The 25,620-nt window shown below is 37.1% G+C and overlaps 1 protein-coding gene across 1 annotated transcript in view; it reads left to right on the top strand.

Moving 5' to 3' along the window:
* LOC149568067 (inner membrane protein PPF-1, chloroplastic-like) overlaps positions 1 to 25,620 on the top strand; it is a 214,463-nt gene that overhangs the window by 187,884 nt on the left and 959 nt on the right. Inside the window, exons 9-10 of the mRNA XM_089821069.1 lie at positions 21,129 to 21,332; positions 21,417 to 21,651. Of these exons, the coding sequence (XP_089677195.1) occupies positions 21,129 to 21,332; positions 21,417 to 21,651 (439 nt within the window). The remainder of the gene's footprint in view (positions 1 to 21,128; positions 21,333 to 21,416; positions 21,652 to 25,620) is intronic.

Below are 25,620 nucleotides of genomic sequence, written 5' to 3'. Positions count from 1 at the left end.
TGTTTTTGGCAATAGATCATGTTCTCCATATTGCTGTAAACAACATGTTTTCTTGACATGTAGAATGCATTTAATGTATTATTACGATGAATTGCCTCTTTGGCTCATCCTAAAAAGTATATGTATTTCAAAGCAATATAATTTCCTCATTGGATGACATTAAATGATTGTGAGTGGTTGTATAACCGTAATTAGGGTTTACTTCAAATTATCTGGCCATTGATTTCAAAACAATCTAGGCCCTTTGTTGTATTTGGGACATGTATAGAAGGCAAGGCCTCTTCATTTGTAATGGAGGAGCTAGAGTAGAGTAGGAAACAATAAATTGTTGTCAAGACTATGATGAAGTTAATGTACAATTGTCATTGAAGATATGGTACATTTTTGTGTGTTGATTCTACATTTGCATGGTTTCTACTTCTCTTAGTTAAAGTGTATTGATTGAAATTGAGAAATGTAAAGATGAATGATGAATTCCATGTTTATACTTTTTGTTACTTGTTGATTGCAAGTCGTAGTGTAAGGGTAGTATGAACTTGATTATATACTAAGCTCAATTTAGATATTCATTTGGATTGTGCTAGTATTGGGTATTAGGATGAATGATTACAATATGAAAATTCTTTTGAGTTCCCTTTGGAAATTGCATCATCTTTGTGTAGATGTTTCATTTGGCGAAGCAAAGTTTGGTAAAGAACTCGCTTATCAAAGCATCATCCATTGACATCACTATCCCTAGGAATAGAGTAGATTTCCTAACGCTTTATCCCTTTTTGTCATTTTTTTGAAGTCAAGTTAGTACAAGTTCCAAACACTTTGATGAGAAGAATTGGTAAAATTCGGGAAGTATAGTGTATGTAACTGGGTGATTACTTCACCTCATTAAATTGAATCATATCCAACATAAAATTGCATGTACATGTTGCAAACCTTGGGATTGCATCATATGATCACACATTTGTTACATTTTTTGGCATTTGAAGTTTCCTTGTTCAAGAGTGGATAGGATACTTAGTATTTTATTTTGCATGTTGGAGTGGTCACAAAACTCACGTCAACTCCTTGCATAAGCAAATATATTCATTCAAGAATCAAATCAAAGATCACAAGCATTGATCCATAAGAGCAGATCAGTTCATTGGACATCATCAATCATCAAAAGCACAATTTCACACTTAGAAATAGCATTAATCCATTGAATAAGAGATAAATAGAACGGAGGAAGTAGTGGTGAAGAATCAAGTGTCAATCAATCGTCTTTAATATATATTTATGATTTGATATAATACATGTATCAATAATTTGTGATGTTCCCATTCTTCTCTGTCAAAAATCAAATGAGGGAATAATAGTGTACGGTCCACTAGAGAAGGCAGCATGGATAGGTAAAAAATGTCGTATGGTATTAAGGAGACAAATTGTTCAGGAAAGATGGTCGTACAGTATAGACTGTACGGTGTGGTGTTGGATGAAGAGTCCGTATGGTAGGCCACAGAAGGTCATACGGTAGCGGGGGTAGTGGCGTATGTTGACCCAGTCTTGGCCATACAGTGAAGGAGGCTGGACAGTTGTGAAAGGAGGCCATACAGGTTGATGATACAATGGTTGTACGACTAATGGAGTAGTGGCCGTACGGTGGGATGAGGACAGCTGTACGGTTATGCAGCTGTCTAAGCCGTATGGTAAGTATGATGAAGCCACAATAATTGCAGAGTTCGTTCAGTGAGTGTAACGTTGTAGTAAGGAATGATGCGCTTCGTGTTGTGGGGAATGCTTGGTGTACAGTTGGAAGGGAAATGCTCAATCATGCAATCATAAACTTGTAGACCTGAATTCATTAGACAAAACCAAACAAGAATAGAGATTGAACACATATAACCCTCAATTAATATTTGCCACAAGATGGTGCTCCGATTTGCTAGACCCGAGCGAAGTATTACAGGTGACGGAATAGGGTGAGGGTTGAATCCTACCGAAACTGAAATAGCCAAGTAGGGAAGATTTTTCACTTCCGAAATGGTGAACAATAGAGAATCCCAACTGGAATTCACAATACAAAGAAATAATCCAAATTGCATACCAACAACTACCTACAAGCCATACTTAAATATCTGTTAGGGAAACCTTTTTGAGGGTGTAGAAAAATAGTCCACAACTACACTTATCTATGGAAACTAAAACAAAAATGGGTTTGAGATATACTAAATCAATCGGCCCATTGACAAAAGTTTGATTAATAATTTATTTTATGACAATATTACATAATCTGTTTGTAAACTTCCATCATCATAGAAGGGAGGAAGTTTTAGGGAAAAAGGAGTCATGAGGATTGCCATCTACGTAGGGGCCTCAGGTGGGTGTCCATGTTGATTACCACCAAGGCCAAGAGGGCCAGAGATCCACTCTTGGGCTTAGGACCATCAAGGAACCTTCATTTTGACCTCTTCCTTTTTCTACAATGATGGCCATTAATTTTTTAGAGATGGAACATGGATAGGGGATGCAAGTACAAGCATCCCACTATGTAGGGATCCTAGATGGATGTCCATGTTGCTTGCCACTAGGGTCATGAAGGACCATACTTTCTTTCTTGGGCTTAGTGTGAGATGGCTCTGGGCTGACCTATCATGCTTGTTCTCTGATGTTTTTAAAGGATGCTATAGATATTATTATTATATGAATGTCATGTGTTATGGAATAACCTTAATAATATATATATATATATTTCTTATGTTTTGATTGCAGGATTCAAATCCAGGACCACACTATTTGAAGAGATGTTTTAGATGGTAAGATGTAACCCTAACCAATTTGTTACAATTGTGATTGTAGAGCAGATTCAAGGGCAAATTAGGAAGGCGATATCACATCTTGTGTCCCTTGGAGAAGACTGTAGAAGCAATTCAAATTGCTATGAAGTGATGGTCAAAAAAATGCAACTAATTGAAAATGGAAGCCCGAGGAATTGTAAGTACTTTTTCATAGACATTGCAATCAAAAAACTATCAAAGCTCTTCAAGAATGTACCATCCTGGCACCAAGGCAGTTATGTACAATGCAATCAACAATTTGAAAATTAATTGAAAAACTATATTCCAAAATTTATGGTATAAACCATTGTTTCATTTCACTCTCTATATTTGTGTGCAATTAAATAGCCTCCAAATATAAAAAATACAGTTTTTTCACTTTTCTTTTTCTATTTTTTTTCCTGGATTCATGATTTATGTTTTGATTTGCTGAATTTTCCCCAAGAAATTTTTGTTCTACAGTAGCACTCTGTCCAGTTACAGTCAAATTGGTGTTCAAAGAAGAAGCTAGTCTTAAAAGGAGAACAAATCTGCTTCAGAGTCTGGGAAACTTGCTGTCCAAGAAGAAACATTGTGGTACTTGTTAAGATTATAGCTACAGTTGGATTGATTTAATCTTAAGATGCAATGCTGATATATATATCATATATATATAATATTATAATTATACTACATGTGTATATATATATATATATATATATATTATATTATACATATGTATTATATATAATACATACGTTATATTGTGATTTATATTGTTAATATACATTAACTAGTAATGATTAATCATAGAGACATGTCTCCTACTCTTACATTTATAAGAGATTGGGATCTGAATTTGGAACACACCAATAACAATGGCAGTGCTATTTACATTTGCAGAAAATGGTCCTTGTTAATGTGGTATCAGAGCTGGGCTGGAAATGTAACAGAGAAATCAAAAGTTTTTTTTTAATACTAAAGTTTATATCATCACCAGAGATGAAATATATATTCATGTACAAATAACGATATCAAATGCGGAACTTCCATTCACACAATAATATATGAATATGGTGATTCATTCTTTCCTTACAAAATCACTTCTATATCATATACACAGACGAGAAGATGATTATATAGAACATTCACTATATAAAGATGGGAGAAAAACTACTAGTCAGTGGAACACGTCAAATATAGGCAACAATGAATACACAAAGCATGTAGAGAAGGTCAGGCAACATATGAACATCAAATTGGTCCACGTGCCAAGTCTTTTCTAATAGAAGCACGGAAACTGAAATGGTAGGAGAGAATATAGATCGATGGAGGAATTTTAGACTTCTGGCAACGAATTTCCAAACTGTAAATATCTATAGATGAGGATAAAGAATCGAAAAGGGGACACATGGACCGGCAGAACAAGTGGTTAACATTCCAAGCACACTCAGAGTAGATAGTCGACAAGTAAGAGGAGGAAAAGTGAAAATACAATTCATAGGAAAGTATGTAACAACGGTAAGGAAAGAAGAAAACTATATATCCACGGTATAAGACAAGAGAAGACAACGATTAATCATCCTAATCATCAATTGCATCAGAATATAGTAGTTTGAAAACTGATGCTCTATGCTCTTCAAAATCGAAGAAATGTTAGAGTTTGTAATTGAAATAAATATCACCCCTTGTATGATTGGCAGACACACTAAAGGAAAACAAAGCCAAATCTGAAATAGAAATTGTCATGGTTGTGGGGAGATGTGCCATTTTGCAAGAAATTGGCCAACGAAGAAGAAGAGTAATGATGTACAGTTCAATCCCAAGATCCAAGAAAAATGCAATTGAGGCCAGCGACCTATAACAGGCATATGGACAGATAGCTCAATTGTGTCCAATTTTAAAGCCTCCGAAATCTCATCAGCCTTATGTTCCTCTGAAGTTTATTCCTCATCAGTTTCAGATTCATCTAAGTATTCTTCCTTCTCAGCCACAGATAAATCTGAAGCTCATTATATGAAAGAAATACACCACGTGCCTTAGTCTGATGAAATGATTATTATATAATAATAACGTATGGATGGGATATAATGGGATATAGCGTTGGAAGAGAGTACGCTGGGTTGGTGAAGAAAACAATAAATGAGGAAAAGAGGACCCACAGTTCCAGTCGGCAAGCAAAACAACCAATCTCCAGCAGTGAATACAGAAATAAATACATATCAGGATTGGGTTTTGAATAGGGACTAAAGTGGCACTTAACAGCCAACATGAAAGACTACATGTTAATCTTACTTAAAACGTCACTGCAACTCTCTTCAAATAAATAAAATGGTTTCACTTGGCAAATGTTATGGCCCTTTCACTGATATAAGGGAGCATGAGGAGTTTAATCATAAATAAATAAATAAAAACATTGAGCATCAAATAATTAACATCATGAGTAAGCAGATATAACCAGCCAGAGTTATCGAATTGTAATGATATCAATTATAGAGGCATCTAGTAGAAGATTATTCACTTAATCATCATAATTAATATCTCTACCATCAATTCAATTGCAAATATTGGGTAGATCAAATACAAGAAATAGAAGAATACCTCAATTTCTTTTTTATCCACGAGATCTGCGAATTTGAACAACTGGCATAAGAATAAAAAGAAAATCAGAAGTGTCTCAGACAGAATATAAGGAATGAACAATAGTGAAGTTCACATTATAATATAAAACAAATACAATTAGACATCGCATAATATATTAGCGGGAGAAATCTTATGCAGCTGTAATGTTCCTGAACAGAAATAAATATATTTAATTATTTTTGTGTAACGGGCCGATTGTTTAATTTAACTTGGACCCAAATTAAATTTTATTCATAGTAGAGTGTGTCGTCGTCGGCTAATTTGGTACACCCTCGGAAAGCTTTTCCGATGGGTATTTAAGCACGGCTCGTAGTAGTTGATAGGTATGCTTTTGGGATTTCATTTATCTGTACTGCAGATTCCTGTTGGAGTTCGGCATTGTTCGCCATTTCGGAAGTGAAAGACCTTCACTATTTGGTTTGTGCGGTTTCGGTGGGAATCAACCCTCACCCTATGCCGTTGATGTTCCACTGTTCCGTATCCGGCAATTGGAGTGCTCATACTATTTGCAAATTTTGTGTCTAAATCAATCTGGGGAATTTTCTTCCATACTCGTTCAAGCATTATTTCATGTTTAGTGTTATTAATGTTCTTGTGTGAATGCATCATTGTACTTTAATACATTGTACGGCTTCCCTCTCATCTTTTTTGTATACGGCATCCTATTCACATAATTGACACTATACGGGCTTAAGTTTCTACCACACGTCACCCTCAATTCCATTCACTTTCGTACACCACCAGCAGTTATCCCATTCACCGTACGGCATATTGCCTTCTATCCCTTCCACCGTATGGCCTAGTGTGTTTCCCCATTCCATCCATACGGCCATTGATACCTATGCGACTGAAAGCTTCCAATTTCACACTCCGTATGGCTAGTGGAAGTCACTGTATGACCCAATAATAACATAGTACGATATCCTTAATCACCGTACGGTCCTACCTCACACCTCCGTACGGCATCCTAGTCCACAATACATAACGTACGACTCATACTATATACTCGTATAGACATATGTTCACCGTACGACCTGCTTCTTGTGCTTGCTCCTTCCGTACGACCATTATTCAGTACGGACCTGCCTTCATATCAGCCATACGGCCAAAATTCTTGCCCTCCTATACGCCGAACAACCACACTCAGGCAATCACTTGCAAAGTTTTCAAGTTTTTCTGGATCTAGAGAGGTTCGGGACATCACAGTGGTATCAGAGCACTCGATCCTGCCAGCCTGTGATCGGTGAATGCGAGTTTATAGCTGGAAGAGAAGGACACATTCTATTGATCGAATGGTTGAAGAACAAAAACGGGAACGGGAACCGACAGGTGCCGAACTCATTGCACTTCTGAGGGATCTTGCACGGAACCAGGCACAAATCACTGATACTCAACAGCTTATTGAAGAAACTCTCAAAAAGTTGGCGGAAAACAAAATTTCTGGAGAACCGAATGGACATAGCGCAGATTCAGTGGCAGGCAGATCACACCCTCACACTGCACACTCTCAACCATCCATGCTGACTTTCCCACCACGAGTTGAGACACATCACGGAGAGAGACTTCCAACCTTCGAGGAAATACAGGAGGATTGGCAGAATGCAAATCTTAAAGAAGACATCTCCTACAAAGATTACGCAGATCTAAGAATGAGATACGCAGGAGGTGGAAATAGAGGAGGATATTTTAACGTTGACCTGAGGATAAAATTGAGTAAGGTGAACTTGTCTCCATTTGACGGTTCAGGCTCCATTTCAGCGCAGGCATGGGTAATGAAAGCCGACACCTACTTCCAGCTAAATCCTATGCCCGAAGAAGAAGCGATTAAATTTGCCGCGTTACACTTGGAGGGCATTGCGCACGAATGGTGGCACCACGACACTATCACTCTTGGGCATGATCAAATAAAGACTTATGCTGAGTTCACGGAAAGACTAATTGAACGATTTGATGGAAAAGACCTCGAGCTCAATTTCAAAGATCTGGCATAGCTGAGGCAAACAGGATCAGTAGATCAGTTCATCGCAGAGTTTCAGAGACTTTCTATGTTGGTGACAGACATTTCTGAACGAAGGCGGGTCGTTCTCTTTATGGATGGATTGGCAGAACCACTGAAAGGTTGGGTAAAAGGATTCAACCCATCAACCTTGACGGAAGCAATCAGTAAGGCACGAAGCATGGCGTCGTCGTCAGCATCATCCTCATCCTCTCGGATTCATTCACATCTGAAACTGCTGACATTCCTGAGGGACAAACCTCCACCCAAGAAGCCATCACTGGATGAAGCATCCTGACAAGAACTCCGAAGAAAGAAGTTATGTTTTAATTGCAAGGGGCCTTGGGAACCTAGCTTCCGATGTCTCGGGAAAGGGAAAATTCATTACATCGAAGTGATGTCCGATGAAGAAGATGAGCAGGATCGAGAGGAAATGCCAGTGGAAGACATTCAACCTAGTGGTGACATTGACATGGCCAACTTGAACCATATGGAGAGGATTGCCGCTTTAATAAAACTTGGAGGATCCATTGCCTTGGTTGACAGTCCGAGGTGCACAGTTTTCCGTGTGCGAGGTAGCCTTCAGGGACAAAGGATCACAGTGATGTTGGATAGTGGAGCTACATTGAATTTCATAAATTCATCTTTAGTACAACGAAGAAATCTTCTTGCCGAAGGGACTTTCCTACCCTGCACGCACCTAGTTCCTCAATTGAGTACCACGATGGTAGATCACACGGTGACAGAGGACTTTTTTATAGTGGATCTAGCCGACATGGAGGTCATCCTCGGCATACAGTGGATGGAGACGCTTGATGAATACACTCAGAGTTTCAAGCGAATGGACTTCACTTTCGTGGCTGATGGGAAGAAGGTGGTCCTCCGAGGGATGGCAAATGAAGGACCAAAGGAAGCGTCTGCGCATCAGATAGAGGCAATCCTACGGCATGATGATGTTGCGTGGGTTGCACAATGTTTCATCTCAGCGGAACCTATTAAGGAGCACCGAACACCTCCACAGGATAAAGAGCTTCAGGATGTTTTAAGTAAGCATGAAAGGGTTTTCATAGATATTCCTCTTGGCATACCGCTGCATCGAGGATTTGAACATACAATAGAGTTGGAACCAGGAGCGAAACTTGTTATAACCACACCGTACCGCCACCCGAAGAAGTTCAAAGATGAAATTGAACGAATGATGCAGGAGTTACTTGATAAGGGATGGATCTGTCCCAGTTCTAGCCCATTCGCATCATCAGTAGTATTGGTCAAGAAGAAGGATAGAACATTGCGTATGTGTGTGGACTATCGCGCACTGAACAAGAGGACAATAAAGAACAGGTACCCCATTCCGAGGATAGATGAGTTGCTGGATGAATTATATGGTGCGGTCTATTTCTCAAAAATAGATCTCCGTTCTGGATACCATCAGATCCGAATGAGGGAAGAGGATGTGGAGAAAACGGCCTTCCGTTGCCATTACCGACACTATGAGTTCTTGGTCATGCCGTTTGGGCTGACCAATGCACCTGCTACATTCCAGTCATGCATGAACCGCATCTTTAACAAGCAGTTGCGTAAGTATTTTTTGGTGTTCTTTGATGATCTTCTCATTTATAGCAGGACGTGGGAGGAGCACCCGAAACATTTGAACGAGGTTCTAAGTATCATGGAAGAACAGTCCTTGTTTGCCAAACAATCCAAATGTGAGTTCGGAATGACGGACATATTGTACTTGGGGCATGTTGTCAGTCAATATGGGGTTCAAGTGCATCAGGAGAAAGTCCAGGCCATCCTCAATTGGCCTCCCCTGAAATCACTCACGAATCTGCGAGGGTTCTTCGGATTGTGCAACTACTACAGGAGATTTGTCAAGGGTTTTTCTCAGCTCAGCGCATCTTTAACAGAATTGACGAAGAAAGGGGCTTTCCAGTAGAATGAAGAAGCGCAACTCACATTTGATAGGTTAAAAGAGGCCATGAGCACTTGTCTGGTATTGGCATTGCCCGACTTCACCCGACCATTCATTTTGGAATGCAACGCGTCAGGGGAAGGCATTGGAGCAGTTTTGATGCAGGACAGACACCCCATCACCTATGAGAGCAGGATCTTACACCAGCTGAGCGCCTATATTCCATCTATGATAAGGAAATGTTGGCCATTGTTCACGCACTGACCAAGTTTCGGCAGTACTTGGTTGGTGCCAAGTTTGTTGTCCGTACGGATCACAACAGTCTGAAATATTTCGTGGAGCAGCGGGATCTGAACGAACAACAACAAAAATGGGTAAGCAACGTTCAATCTTTTGATTTTGATATTGAATTTGTAAAGGGGAAAAACAATGTTGTTGCAGATGCCTTGTCTCGAAGACCCACCATCTGCTCACTAGAGCAGATCTCAGCCGACTGGAAGGCACAATTGCTGGTGGAATATTCCAAGAATACTTTTGCTTGTGAGATAATGGATGGTCACATCCACAATGATCGTTATAAGGTGGTGAATGATATCATTTATTATAAGGATCAGATCTACCTAGTGCTTGAATCAAAGTTGAAGAAAAAGATCCTGAAGCACGTGCACGACTCCCCTCTGGCTGGTCATCCTAGCTTCCTAAAAACTTACAGAAGTATGAGGTTCTCATGGAAGGGATTGAAAGGGGATGTATTGCAGCATGTCAGAGCATGTACTGTTTGCCAACAGGACAAATCCGAACACACTCTTCCTGCTGGACTGCTACAACCTCTGCCGATTCCCAAACATAAGTGGGAAAGTATATCCATGGATTTCATAACAAGTCTTCCCAAGGTGAATGGAAGGGATTGCATATTCGTGGTAGTTGACCGATTGACAAAGTACGCTCACTTCGCCATCCCTTCGGACCTTCAAGCTACACAGATCGCCGATCTGTTTTTCAAAGAAGTCTTCCGCCTACACGGGTTACCCTGAAACATCGTTAGCGACCGCGATAGACGCTTCATCAGTATCTTCTGGACAGAACTGTTTCGGATGGCAGGAACTAAACTATCACCGAGCACAAGTTACCACCCACAGACAGATGGCCAAACTGAAATTGTGAACAAATGGCTTGAAGGTTATCTACGGAACTATGTCTCGGCACAACAACGCGCATGGGTGAAATGGATCCACCTCGGAGAATACTGCTACAATACCACTTATCACATGTCGATTGGAATGATGCCGTTCAAGGCTCTATACGGGCAAGAACCACTCTCCTTCCTTGATATAGTGTTGAGTGACAGTTGCGCTCCAAAGGCGAAGGATTGGTTTCAGGAAGGACAGGACATTCTGAAGAGTTTGAAAGAAAACTTGCAGCAGGCACAAAACCGACAAAAGGTATATGCCGACAGACATCGATTAGAGAGGAGTTTTGAAGTGGGGGATTTGGTCTATCTCTGACTACAGCCTTATTGACAGTCCTCACTGAAGGGAATAGGGAGGGAGAAACTAAAGCCTCGGTTTTATGGTCGCTACTGTGTGATCTGTCACATTGGTGAGGTAGCGTACGAACTGGAGCTTCCCGAAGGTAGTCGCATTCATAATGTCTTCCACGTTTCTTGTCTGAAGAAGGCTATCGGTCAAAACATCTCCGTCACTACAGATCTTCCACCACTCAATGAGGAGGGGAAACTCATCTTGGAACCTGCTGAGATTCTCGAAGTACGCAAAAAAGTCTTGTGTAACCAAACGGTGAGAGAATACCTGGTACGTTGGCGACATCTATCGCTGGACGATGCAACATGGGAAGGCGAACACATCCTTCAGCATCCGACACTGCATTTGCTTGAGGACAAGCAAATTTCGGGACGGGAGGACTGTAATGTTCTTGAACAGAAATAAATATATTTAATTATTTTTGTGTAACGGGCCGATTGTTTAATTTAACTCGGACCCAAATTTAATTTTTGTCATAGTAGAGTGTGTCACCATCGGCTAATTTTTTACACCCTCGAAAAGCTTTTCCGATGGGTATTTAAGCACGGCTCGTAGTAGTTGATAGGTATGCTTTTGAGATTTCATTTATCTGTACTGCGGATTCCTGTTGGAGTTCGGCATTGTTCGCCATTTCGGAAGTGAAAGACCTTCCCTATTTGGTTCGTGCGGTTTCGATGGGAATCAACCCTCACCCTATTCCGTTGATGTTCCACTGTTCTGTATCTGGCAATTGGAGTGCTCATACTGTTTGCAAATTGTGTCTAAATCAATCTGGGGAATTTCCTTCCATACTCGTTCAGGCATTATTTCATGTTCAGTGTTATTAATGTTCTTGTGTGAATGCATCATTGTACTTTAATACATTGTACAACTTCCCTCTCATCTTTTCTGTATACGACATCCTATTCACATAATTGACACTATACGGGCTTAAGTTTCTACCACACGTCACCCTCAATTACATTCACTTTCGTACACCACTTGCAGTTATCCCATTCACCGTACGGCATATTGCCTTCTATCCCTTCCACCGTACGGCCTAGTGTGTTTCCCTATTCCATCCATACGGCCATTGATACCTATGCGACTGAAAGCTTCCAATTTCACACTCCGTACGGCTAGTGGAAGTCACCGTACGGCCCAATAATAACACAGTACGATATCCTTAATCACTATACGGTCCTCCTACCTCACACCTCCGTACGGCATCCTAGTCCACAATACATATCGTACGGTTCATATTATATACTCTCGTATAGACATATCTTCACCGTACGACCTGCTTCTTGTGCCTACTCCTGCCGTACGACCATTATTCTGTACGGACCTGCCTTCATATCAGCCGTACGGCCAAAATTCTTGCCCTCCTATACGCCGAACAACCAAACTCAGGAAATCACTTGCAGAGTTTTCAAGTTTTTATGGATCCGGAGAGGTTCAGGACATCACAGCAGCGTATGAGGATTTGAATTATGAAGATAACAGAAAATCACTACACAACTATCACTATATTATGTTTAATAATTAATTAAGGGAACACTACTAAGGAGAGGGTCAACACAAAATCACAGTGAAGATTGGCATAAGGAATACTAAGGAAGATGTCTATGAAGAATACTCTCATGCTTCTGTTTATAACTGAGAAGATTGATTACTTTAGGATATCAATGCAGTCTCTTAAAGCTAACTCATCTTAATATAAGATATATTGCTTAAATAGCCAATATTATATTATAAAGAGATGTGATCCTTTGAGAAGAGATGGAAGTAGGAATAGACATGCCTATTGGAAACATTAGCAAATTAGAGATAACATCTCAGGATTGTAGAGACCAAAAATGAAATGATGACAGACCAAATTACTTATAATGGAACATTGGGGGATGTATTCCTTTTGAGATCAATTCAGTTTGGTGGGAGCAACAATTTCTTAATTGAAGGCATTCATTAAGGGGTTCATGGTGCATCTCATGATGATCATTAGACACTTTATTATTATGCTCTTGTTCTTTTCATTGACCCCAAGGATGATTCTTTGCAAACAAGGACAGAATGAAGTTTTCCATACTTGAATATGATGCAGAATAGATTGACAATATAAGAATGTGAACTTCACATTGTGGGGGGAATAATAGTCAATGTTCCATTCCCACTTTTAGAGGGGAGATGTTCCATTCTCAAATAATCTAAGAAGACAATTCTGAATCTTCATGTGCAGATAAGTAGTCTTTTTTTTTTACATTTATCTCTCTCTTATTTGTAATTTCTATATATACGATAAAGGTTATTTGCCTTGATCTTTCCTTTATGTTTGAGGATGTTCTTACAGGAAAAGAAAGTTGGTACTTTACACATGCTACCAGATATTGTGTAGATTCAACCTAATGATGGTAGCTCCAAAGACCTTGATGATCAAGATGGATAAAATGAGGTTCTTGAAGAAAACATCTTTGATGATTGAGATTATGAAATTATTCTACATTAAGAGGGAGTATGACACTTCTTCAAAGACAACATAGGAGTTTAGAAGATTGATACTTAGAGGGGGTCTTGAAATACATTTGTGTGACTGCATGATTTTTATGGGCCTACTCTTGAGTGCATCATGAGGAAGTATCTAGAGGACTTGACTTCCCAGGATCGATGTACAGAGGGAGAATTTTTAGGTGCAATCCTTGGTAAATGATATCTTCTCTATGAGGAGAAGTTCTAAGTAGAATTTATTGTAATGTATTCTACTCTACGAGATAGAATTAAGGTGAAAGCCTTTGTACCACCCTCTGACCTGGTTTATGGTGGTTACTATTTCACATATGATATGTAAATGAAAGGTGATGATCTTTCATTGACATATATAAATAGAAGGTAACCATTCTAAGGTGACGACCTTATAAATGGTAGACCTGTTATCATGACAAACTTCATTAAGTTCTTGTCCTAGAGTGCTAGAAGTCATAATAACGAACATAAGGTAACTATTGTAAGGTGACGACTTTATCAATAGTTGATCTATCTCCTAACACCAAAATGTGTTGGAGCAAGTGTTATCATGGTTCTTCGGGCCGGATTTTGCCGGACACCTTGGTAACCAACTTATCATGGTTCTTTGGGCCATATTTTGCCGAACACCTTGATTATTAACTCATCATGGTTCTTCGGGCCGGATTTTACTAGACACCATGAAAATTAATTTGTTGTGGTTCTTCGGGCCAGGTCTTGCCAGACACCATAACTTAAATCTATCATACATTGCACTTAAGGTGGTGATTAAATCTTGTATTATAATTGCTTTAATTCTCTCTTTGTTAAAGAGAGAGTGTTGAGAAATTTAGCCTCATAGTGAATTGAAGCAAATTTTATATGTAATAAATGTTAATACCAAGGTCACCGGGAGATGGGGAGACTTCGAGGTCTCTAGTACTGGTACTGGTACCGGTACGGCAATTTTTTCAAATAGGAGACAGAGATTCTTTCCCAACAATTCTAGAAAGGGCCAAAGCTAGCAACTGATCGAACACAAACACTGTGCATGCAGACTGCCTATAGAATAATGGGCGGAGGTGCATCCGTTCACCCCTCTAGATACATACATGTGGGTCCACCAGTGGTTCAATCAAAAGATGCGTCACTTCACTGCCCATTCTAATATAGGCGATTCATTGGGGGGTACTTGGAGACGGCAATTTAAAAAAAAAAAAATTCTTTTTTAATAGTTTAAAGAGTCTAATACTAAAAGTAAATACAAAATTTGAAAATAGTAATACTGTAAGACTAAAGTAAATAATAATAGTAATGTCACATTAAAAATTAAAATAGACTCATAGATTCAAAGATTTCAAAACTCACATGATCACAATATTGTATCTCATAGACATATATGTTTTTCGAATATTGCATATGATCACCATCATATCAAATTGATAATCGCTGAGATTATCTTTACATATTCAAATTTTAAATTCAAAAAAGTATAGTTTGATGCTGAATTGCTGATATGCAAACAAAAATGAACACTTTGTACAATAAACAAAAAACAGAAATATATCTAGTATTAGTATGTCGATGGTACTATCATCTACTCCACAAGGTTGTGATCATCCATCTCAAGGTCTTTAGCTATCATACTCTCCAAAAAATCATCACTCTCCAAAAATATTATAAATGATTTAATCATTTAAATTGTTGGTAGTCTTAATTTTTGTATTAAAAACATTAAAATGAGGGCTAAAATATATAAAATTATTTAATATTATATTTTACAATTATATTTTACCAGGAGACTTCGGGGAGAGTTCACTTTTTGGGTTAGGAGACGGGGAGACTTCAAGAGACTTCATCATGAAGTCTCCAACCTTTTTTGAGGTCTCTGGAGACGCGAAAAGTCTCTGAGATGCGACTTTTAGGGGGGAGACAGGTCTCCCGGTAACCATGGTTAATACACACACACACACACACCCATATATATACACACACATATTGTATATATACGTGTGTGTGTGTGTGTGTGTGTGTGTGTGTGTGTTGATGGATTCATGTTGATATCTGTTAATATGTCATTCCAGGAATATCACATTGAGATGATATATCTCCATATTCTTGAGAGCATATTGTGTTCCATAACAAATCCTCCCTAGCTAAGAGGGAGTGTTAAGATTATAGCTACAGTCGGATTGATTTAATCTTAAGATGCAATGTTGATATATATTATATATAATACATATGTTATATTGTGATTTATATTGTTAATATATATTAAGTAATAATGATTAATCATAGAGACGTGTCTCTTCATGAGATATGTCTCTTACTCTTACGTTTATAAGAGATTGCGATCTGCATTTGGAACATACCAATAACAATGGTAGTGCTATTTACATTTGTAGAAAACGATCCATGTTACTCAACAGTACTAAGGTGAACACTACATATATATGAATAGAACCTTATGGATAAACATTGACAGAAAAAATTGATAAGCATGCATGAATGAACAATGATGGAGTATGAATATTGGTGCCATAGATCATTGATGTACAGTGATCTAGTGGAAATTTTCTGATTTTCAAATATGCTTTTTAGCTTATCCTAGTTGAATTCCAATTGTAATTTGCTATTATGGGCTCATTTCTTTCTATTGACGGTCGATTGAAGAAAAAGGGATTTCAATCAATGATTAAGTTTTTTAAAGATGTACATTTTTACACAGCTCCTTTGTGATTCTTTTATTGGAAATGTAAAAATTTGGTTCTAGTTGTTGCGAAAAATCTTGCATTTGTCTACAATTTTTGGTTGTGAAGTTTTTCTACAAGTCGTGTCCAATAAACGTAATCTTCTTTTATTGTTGGACAAAATTTGAGAGGCCTAAACTTCTACATTTGGAGTCAAAAGATACACACCATTTTTGGGCATAGGAATGGAAATTTTCTAGAAGTCAAAACTGAAACACATTCAAATTTTGGCATAATTTGATAATAATAAATAAGGCTTGTTAATTTTTTTTATATGATTTGATTCTAAAATTTGAGTATGCCTCTTCTGTTGTCAATCTTTGGAAATGTAAATATTAAACTTTTGATAGAAGGTATTCTTTTATTTGAGAGGTCTGTTGTTTTACATGAAGCTGAATGAGTGTGGGTCATTGTTAGAGCATTTACTTAGGATGTACGACTTGAGGGATCAACTGTCTTCTATCAACAATCTAATTGATGAATACAATATGGTTGCTTTGGCCATCAATAACTCATTTCTATTTTAACTAAGAAAGTGGTTTCATTAGGATGTTGATGTAAAAGAAAGATTTTTTTTTATCTAGTTGTCACCCTACTTAGTGGTTGGTGACTAGTCTATAAATAGTGTTATGGTTTCTTGGAAAAAATAAAGACTGGTTCTTGTTGGTCTGTCACTGATGTGTCTCTTGCGCTACTGTTATATTGGACACACATACCTGTGTAGGGTGTGTACCAATGTAATTTATTCAGTATGTATTATGATTGATGCATATTCAAATCTATGCAATGTGAGAATCATTCCAATTATTTTGTGGATGTGGAAGTTCTGAAGGGTGTACAATTTCGGAGCAAGTTGTGTAATTGTTTGGAGGTTCAGATTTATATCTTTTGTATTCCGGTGGGATTGATGTCTCACCTGCTGAGTTGGGGCTTAGATCTTGGCGTTGGGGAGTAGTGTCTCCTGTAGCTTGGTACCTTCAAACACAATTGGGGATTGATGTCTCTTGTAAGCTGGTGCCTACTTCATATTGTAAGTGATCTATTATTTGTAAGTTTCAATTTGGGTAGGTTTTTCCGATCTTGGGTTTCCACATATATTTGGTGTTCATTTTGTATGTGCTATTTATGTGTTTAAAGACACTATCATTGAGAAGATTTGTTAGTTGTGCTTTGACGTTTTAAGGTTCATGCTTGAAGAAGTTATTAATGGTTATTAATGTTTGTTAGCCGCATCTTAGTTAATAGGGATATTACTATATGTTTTGATTAGTCATGGCAATGCAATTACAATTGGTATGCTCAACTAACTATTGGGGTGCTTTATACATTTAAGTTGGCACTGAGAATATGTTACTTTGATACGAGATTACATGGAATAAAAGCTTATCATTCTGTCAATATCTTGTATGTTGTTTATTCTTGATCATTAAGTTCCTTATGTTATTGCGTAAACTTTCCTGTTTATTCTGGGTGCAAAAAAAATAACTCCAACTACTCGAGAATCAATTGTAACTGCATCACCACGACTAATCAAAACATAAAGTACTATTCCTCTCAACTAAATTGTGGCCAATGATGTTTAACTAAGATGAAATTAATAGGTATACTGTGTGCCCTTCAGTTCCCCTTTCCTCTATTCTCACTTGTTCAAATTGCTTGATCGATAATAATATTAAAAAAAGGGATAACTATGAAGGAAGGTTGCCATGTAAGTTGGAAATGATGCCTCAACTAAAAATTGTATGTGGGAGTTGAATTTCGCCAAGCAGAGATCTCGTTAGATGCAAATCGTTCTATAAGATTAAATATAAAGTTGGTGATATTTTGATTAGTACAAATCTCATCTTGTAACAAAGGCTATTGCAATAGGTGGGAATATGTTTAAGCGTGACTCTGCTTCTATGACAAAGATCATTGCATTTCTATTGCTTCTATCCTTTGTAACTTAGTTTGGTTGGAAGTTGTATGAAATGGATGTGAAAGGTACATTCTCGAATGGAGATTTGGACAAGGTGGTCTACTATTGCATTTTGAAGAAATTTTAAGTACTTGGTAGTGATGATCTAGTTTGTTAGCTTCAAGTCTTTTATGGGCTTAAGCACCAAAATTAGTTAGCATGTTCAAGATTTTGGATTTGGATTTTTTTTTCAGAAAAATTCTCCACATAAAAAATGATGGCAACGACATGATTCTTGTTCCCAACGTTGCTGAGCTTGCCATCATGTGTAGCATGGCCTCTTAATTTCAGCTTTGAATTTTGAATGATGTAACATTGGTAGTTAGGTCAGCTACAATGTTACTATGTGTAGAGTTTTGATATGACCATTTTTTTAATAGCTCAAGTCAAGTGTGTTATGGATCTTTTGAACTATTGTTTCCAAATGATTGCAAACCTTCCACTACATCAATTGTTAGTCCGATGATTCATCGCTAGTTGACGAGTGACTCTATATAGAATTGGCAGGAATTTTGATGTAACTTACATCCAAATGATTGGATATTTGTTTTTCCATTAGTTATCTCTCTTGTTTCTTAGCCCAACAGAACTTGTTTATTGGCATGCAACAAAATGAGTGTTGTTATATGACAAGCGTATGCTTTCATTTGGCACACTATATCATAGCACATAATATTTCAAAAATTACAAAGGTGGACATACATTAATTGGGCTAGTTTAGTTGATACCATAGTACAAGACTCGGACTTGCTTCAGACTCAACAAAGCTGGTTTTAGGGTCAGACTTGAACTCGGCATCCAAACATGGCAAGAACGTGACAAATTGAAAAACCCAAGAAATTCAAAGAATCTTAAGAATTTAAAATTGTTTTCATGCATCATTTAGTCAATTAAGATCAAAGACACAACAATTGAGATAGATAGAAGCTACTTCTCACCAATACATGAGTTTACATCAATCACATAAGTATAAATGCAAATTTCTAAAGGAAAGAAGTTAAACTAATTTTATATAGAAGGTATATGTTATTTATTATCATCAAATTGAGCACTATGTTCATGTTGAAGACTGCTAGTGCTATCTCCCCTGAAGTGGACTACGAGGTTGCTCCCTTGAAGTGGCATACTATTATCAAGTGTTTACAACATATTTCATATTATATTCTTCTATCATGCAAATTATTTCATAAGAACTTAATTTTTTTGTTCATTATGAATTTTTGGAATGATATGAAGTATATAATTGCTCAAATATTATCTTCTTTTAACTTCATCAAATGACTGCTTTAACATACTTTTTTTTTTTCCAATCTTTCACAAACCTTAAAACTGTTCTTTTGTTGTTTTGGAGATGTCCAATTCTTTAAAAGGAAAGCATTTTCTTTTGTTGCAATGCTTTCAAAATTGATACCACTGTTTTAATCTCTTAATACTTGGTCCCAAGACTTAGTGATTGCAGTCTATGATATGACATTGCTTTTTGGCAAAAAATTTAGTGTAATCCTATCTGTAATCTGTTTTATAGACAAATTGTTATGTTATATACCTTCTACATGGAAGACATTTTTTAGTACTCCATGTTGGTTGCCTTTTTGGGAATCACCATTAATTTTTTTTGGAACTTGCTATCGTAATATGATCATATAAGCCAAAAACAACATTAAAACAATTAAAAAATATTCATTTTTTATGTTAAGGCTCAGCTGGCTGCAACAGAGTCCTGGCCATGGGACTCGCCAAGTCAAGAGAGTCGATGGACTCTGCGAGTCCTTGCATGACTTTGCAGGACTCAACCAAGTCAGAGTCTACAGGCCAAAAAACTCTGGAGCCCTGACTCGGCTCAGGACTGGCAGAGTCCTGCCAGGACTTAACACTGGTTGATACTTGAAAATCAACAATGAAAAAATATTTTCCTTGGCATTGGGAGTTTATTTGTTGAGTAGACTCCAACATATTTAGCTAGCGTAGTAGACTCCAACATATTTAGCTAGTGAACATGGCGACTTTCATTGAAACAGAATACAAAGTGACTTTCAGTATTAGTTGTCAAGCAATATAGTGATGTCTTGATGTACAATTTCCTTAGATCATACGAACTCATCTTTTCTATGAAAATCAAGGAGTATTGAAGCTAGCAAAGAACTCTGTTTATCATGGTTACACAAGCATATTGAGGTTCATATCACCGCATTGAGCGATTGGTTGACATTGGTGATACATCTCTCTGCCACTACAGTATTGAGGAACAGTTTGCTGAACAAATGACTAAATCTCTCTCTTTGTCTTCACTTCGTCAGAGACTCTAGTACAAACATGATGCCAACTGCAGAACTTTTCTTTCCTTAATACCATTTTGAGACTATCTTTTATTTATATTTTTAATTTGCAAATGAGAAAAGATTTCCATTGATTTCTGTGCCAGATATATATTGTCACTCTTTAGCTGGCCATAGAATTAAAACATGATTTTATGTTTATTTTCACTTTGGATATAGTACCTAAAATATGTCTATCGAGGAAACATTACTTCCTCCATTTCTGTCAGATAATTTGTTCCCCATTGCTAGTAACACTGTAAGCATGAAAATTACTTAAATTGTTGGATGGATTCATTGTTTGCAGTTTTCTGTTTAGAGTTTGATTCATTTTGGTTAACTCCTTCAAATTCTTGTCTAACAGAAAAATAAAATAAAATTTCAGTTTAAAATTTATACTTTTGAATCATAATGCCATCTTTTATCTTTTGAAAAGTTTACTGGAAGCACCGTGTGAGACATAAATTCACTATTGTATGGCAGTTAAAGTTCACATGTGATTGATTTGCAGTATTTGTGAATCGGTAAAGCAGCTATTTCAATTGAACATTTGAACAAGTTTCATGTGAAATTGTGTTTTAGTTCCAATTTGGTTGTCATTGGTTCCACATGACAAGAGGTCTCTGTATTTGCATTTGTATGGTCTTGTTTCAAATATTTTACATCTACCAGTCACTAGATACACTGGATAGTTCAGAGTATTGGTTATTCAGAAAGAAATTAAACTTTTGTTTTGGTTTCTTTCAGGCTTACAAATAACATTTTAAGCACAGGACAGCAAGTGTGGCTACGAAAGTTGGGTGGTGCAAAACCTGTTGTCGAGAAAGATTTTGATGTAATAAAAAACATGGAAAAGTTGACAACCCCCAAATCCCAGCTTGTAGCTAATACAAATAAGCCAGCCAAAGCTGAAGTTGTTGCTGATTCAAATAAACCTCGTCGTGGTGACAGGTTGATAAATATATTTTAAAAATTGTTTTGTAGTTTTAAAGAATGACACATGTTTTAACTTCATGGACTATGATCTAAATGTAGATTTAAGCAGCTGAAGGAAGAGGAGTTGAGAAGAAAGAGAGAGAGCAAAGAGGCAGCACAAAAGCAGGCAGAGCCGACTTCTAAAACTTTGGATGTAGTAAACACTGACATTATGCATAGCTCGAAAGCAGGAGAGAAACCACAGATTCCAGATTCCTTACCAGAGACTGATAATGCATACATTGAAGATAAAGCCAAGAAGATAGAACAAATATCAAATTCCTCTGTTGAAAAGGTAGTTATTTTGGGTGTGGGTTTTCTCTTTGAGAGTATAACATCTAGGTGGTTCTCTTGAATTTAAATTATTGATTCAAGCCTCCATATTTTCTTCAAGGTTTGAACTTTGAACAATGAAATTAGAAACAGGAAGTGTTATGCCTGAGAGATTTGCTAACATTTGAATTATGCTTATCTCATTTGTTTTTAAATTTGGAAGATGATGCTAATTTTACTTCAATAGTTCTCATCTTTTATTTTTTATTCTTTTTGCCTTGTAGTGCTGTTCTGTTGTTTCCATTCCATAGGCTGCACTGTCTAATTTCCCTATGTTCACTACTTAATGCATCTGCCACACTTGAGCTTTGTTGCTACAATAGTCTATAAAGCTGGAACACAACTAAGCTTATGTCCCAATATCTGGGGATTTGATCTGAAAGTATGACATGTACTGTCCCGGGTGAATATCTGTGTAATATTCTCAAAGTTGTTTCCCAAAATGAGAGAATAATAGATACCAAATAAACTCATTTTCATCCACCTCTGAGAGGCAGTAAACCTAAGCAGTAATTAATTGATGTCAAATATGGGATTTGCCCATTGTTTATTCTTAACTACTTAAGCTGAACATGAATACGGCAATACACATTGGATGCCACCTGTTCATGATAGTCCATGAAAGTAATGAGAAAATTGCTACATACTTAGTGAGTTACTTATCTGTTAAGTCATCTCATGCTATCATGTTGCTATATTCAGCTATATTAGTCATATAATAGCTGTGATATTGCTATCAGGAAGTCCTGGTGCTTCACCTCTATGTGCATCACCTAGATCGAATGAATACTAAGCTTTCCATTCATTCTCATGAGAGATAGGTTCATGTAAACTATTGCTCATGAAACATGGGTCAATGAGTTTTGTTGGGTGGATATTTTGCAAATAACAATTATACAAACTCCCTTGCAAAATAGGGTTACCAGCCACAGTGTGTGAGATAGTCTCTCTCCTACCTTAAAGGGAAGGTTCCCCCTTCTCACTGTTCCTTGGATCAACTCAAGTTAAGTAAAAAGTGTAGAGGTACTTTTAAAGGGTGTTACTAAGATTCTTTCCTCTCATTTCAAGAAAGAATCCACTTACTTGCGGAGCGGGTAATGGGCAAGATGGGTCTCTTAAACTACACTTCTATCTCAAAATTGTAAAGAGTGATACTGATAAACCCACACCAACTCACATGCTGATTGAAAGTGTATTGGCTTAGATCTACGTCTATTTTTATACTATAAGAATAACTATGAAGCTCACAAACTCCTATGCAATTCTTCAAAGGTAAATCTCTACTACTGGGGTACACAAACTTCTAGAAGTAGATGATTTCTAAACTATAATCCTATAAGTTATTCCACTTCACAGGCATGAAAGTAATTATATCTGAATTTTCAAGTATATTAACCGTGTAAGGATTTGTGTCAAGGTTGATCTAGAAAAACTGTTACCTGATTATATTATTTTAGATATTGGAGGGACTGAATGAGTATAGTAGATTACGAGACTATTATCCTTAGTGTTGAATTTTTCATAGACTTGGTCATTTGGTTAGTGTCTTCCCTGACAATCAAATACAAGAACAGAAAATTTACCCTCAGAAATCAGAGGCAACAATCTCTCAACCTCAACAACAATCAACTACCTGAATTAAATAGGAACAACTGTCTGGATCCTAATAGTACATCATCACATATCAAGGACAATTTCTAGGAAGCATATGCATTCAAAGAGAAACTTGACAAAAGGATGGAACCATTCAAAATAAAAATAAAAACTCTTTGAATGCTTTGGCCTTGCAAGAAGATGATTATATCAAATACTAAGTTACTGGTGCTAGTTTTGATGCTGATGCAGGTGCAAGGTGCTGATGTGTGGATTTCTTTTGGGGGATTTTGGTTGCATCCATATATATATATATATATATATACACACACACACACACACACACTCTATAATTTATGTACGTAAAGAGATGCAAGAAATATACAAAAATAAACCATTCTATAGCATGATACTTCACCATTGATAGTTCAAATTGAAGGTAACAGTAATAGTCTAATTAGTAAGTTACTCAAGTTCAAGATTCCAATGCTATTTGAATTACAAAATCAAAACATAGTTCATGGTTCAATGTTAATCAATCAATTAAGCACATGTTTTTTAAAGTCACTTAAGTGACCGGGCAGTCAAAAAGTCCGGATGCTCTCTAGATGCACTTGGAAGCTGTCTGGATTCTCTCCGGATGCTCTCAGACGCATCCGTAGGCACTGAAACAGCTTCCTGCCAGCATTGGTGCAGCACCCAAATGCATCTGAGCATCCAAAAGCATCAGCACCCACATCTGAGGTTTTCCTGAGCGCATCGGTATCTTAGATGAATACATAAAAAATGAACTCATAAATAAGTTATCAAAATAAATGTGAAACCAGGATGGGGACCTGACTCAATTGGCAAGAGTTTGTCATGTAGCACAAGGTCACGAGTCCCAGTCTCCCTCTTGCCCAAGTGATACCGGAGGACATGTCGTGCTAGCATCACTGGTCACGTTAAAATGTTTACCTGGCATACAACAGTTTATAGGGGGGCTGCTATACCCGATTCTTGCCATCTAAAAAATAAATTAAAAAATACATGTGAAACCAATATGGAACCAAAGAAATTAATGCTCCAACTCAATCATGTAATATCTTCGGACCAAGCTATGAACAAATTCTTCTGAAATAAAAGAAATCAATGCTTCAAATTAATCTACAGATCTAGAACATATAAAGAAAATCCCTGTCCAAATTTGAAGCCTCAAATTTCCAGCCTATATTATTTGTAAATTGATGAAATACCATCAAGAAAAGTCTCTTAAGAAAGTTCAGAGCACAATCAGATGGACCGAAGTTGAGATTAGATGTCTCACTGAGCTTTTGAATTGTCACTACCAGTGCTAAACTGAAGACCAAATGCATTGCAGGTTGGTACTATGTTGAAATCTAGTAGAGGTATGTGTTTCTTAATTCTGGGAGATCATTTACTATTTTTTCTCAATTGGAAGCTGAAATCTGGTTTATAACACCTCTCAATATTTGCTATGGGCATTTGGTGAGACGCAAACATGAAAAAAATTGCTTTGATACCAAAATATTAGATAAGCAGTTTGGTGGACACCTCTTGGAATCAGAGACTTGATGCATTTTAAAAGCATTGAGCTCAAGGAAAGGAATGTGAACCCAATAAGCACAGATGAATCTTTTACACAAATCAAACTCTTATTGAAAATGATAATTGTTAAAATAAGTTAACTAAAATTTTGCTACGAAGGTACTTTAATTCTTTTTTCTAAATAGACTTTTGGGGAGAAGATGAAGTGAAGCCCTTTATGAAATGAAGAGCTCATCAAATACAGATAATTAAGGAAAAACTAGGTTGGTAGACAATGAGCGATGGATTTGGTTTGTACCCAAATTTGCATCAAAATTGTCTTTTATGATTGCATTTCTTCTGGAGTCCTGTGTATGAACATCACTTTTTTAATACAGAACTTTTCTTCACAGAAAGAAAATCTGAGAAACTGTTAAAAATTCTGAGTGTTTAAACACTTTGGAAGTGTTTTCAACAAATGACAACCATTCAACAGAAGTCATAAGTCTTTTGCATTCAGTGCTTTTGAAATTTAATTTTTTTAACATATTATTTCCAGGGATTTCTGATATCATTTCTAAGAGTTTCCAAATGTTTCCATAAACCTCGACACATAATACCCTTTCACACTGTCTCATTTCCCACATTTTCCTGAAGAACTATTTTATAATTTGTATGCTACTTCCTGATCGAACTCTATATTTCCTATGCTTTCTATCCTGTGTTTCCATATAACCATCTGATTCTTGTTACAACCTTTTTCAAGGATGGGGTGAATGTGACTCTTTCCTGTGCTTCTGAATGTCAAAAC

This window comes from Cupressus sempervirens, chromosome 3 (assembly GCF_028749045.1).
Source record: "Cupressus sempervirens isolate cs-2001-9-10 chromosome 3, ASM2874904v1, whole genome shotgun sequence".
Classification (NCBI taxonomy): domain Eukaryota; kingdom Viridiplantae; phylum Streptophyta; class Pinopsida; order Cupressales; family Cupressaceae; genus Cupressus; species Cupressus sempervirens.
This window is presented reverse-complemented; position numbering and strand designations above follow the sequence as displayed.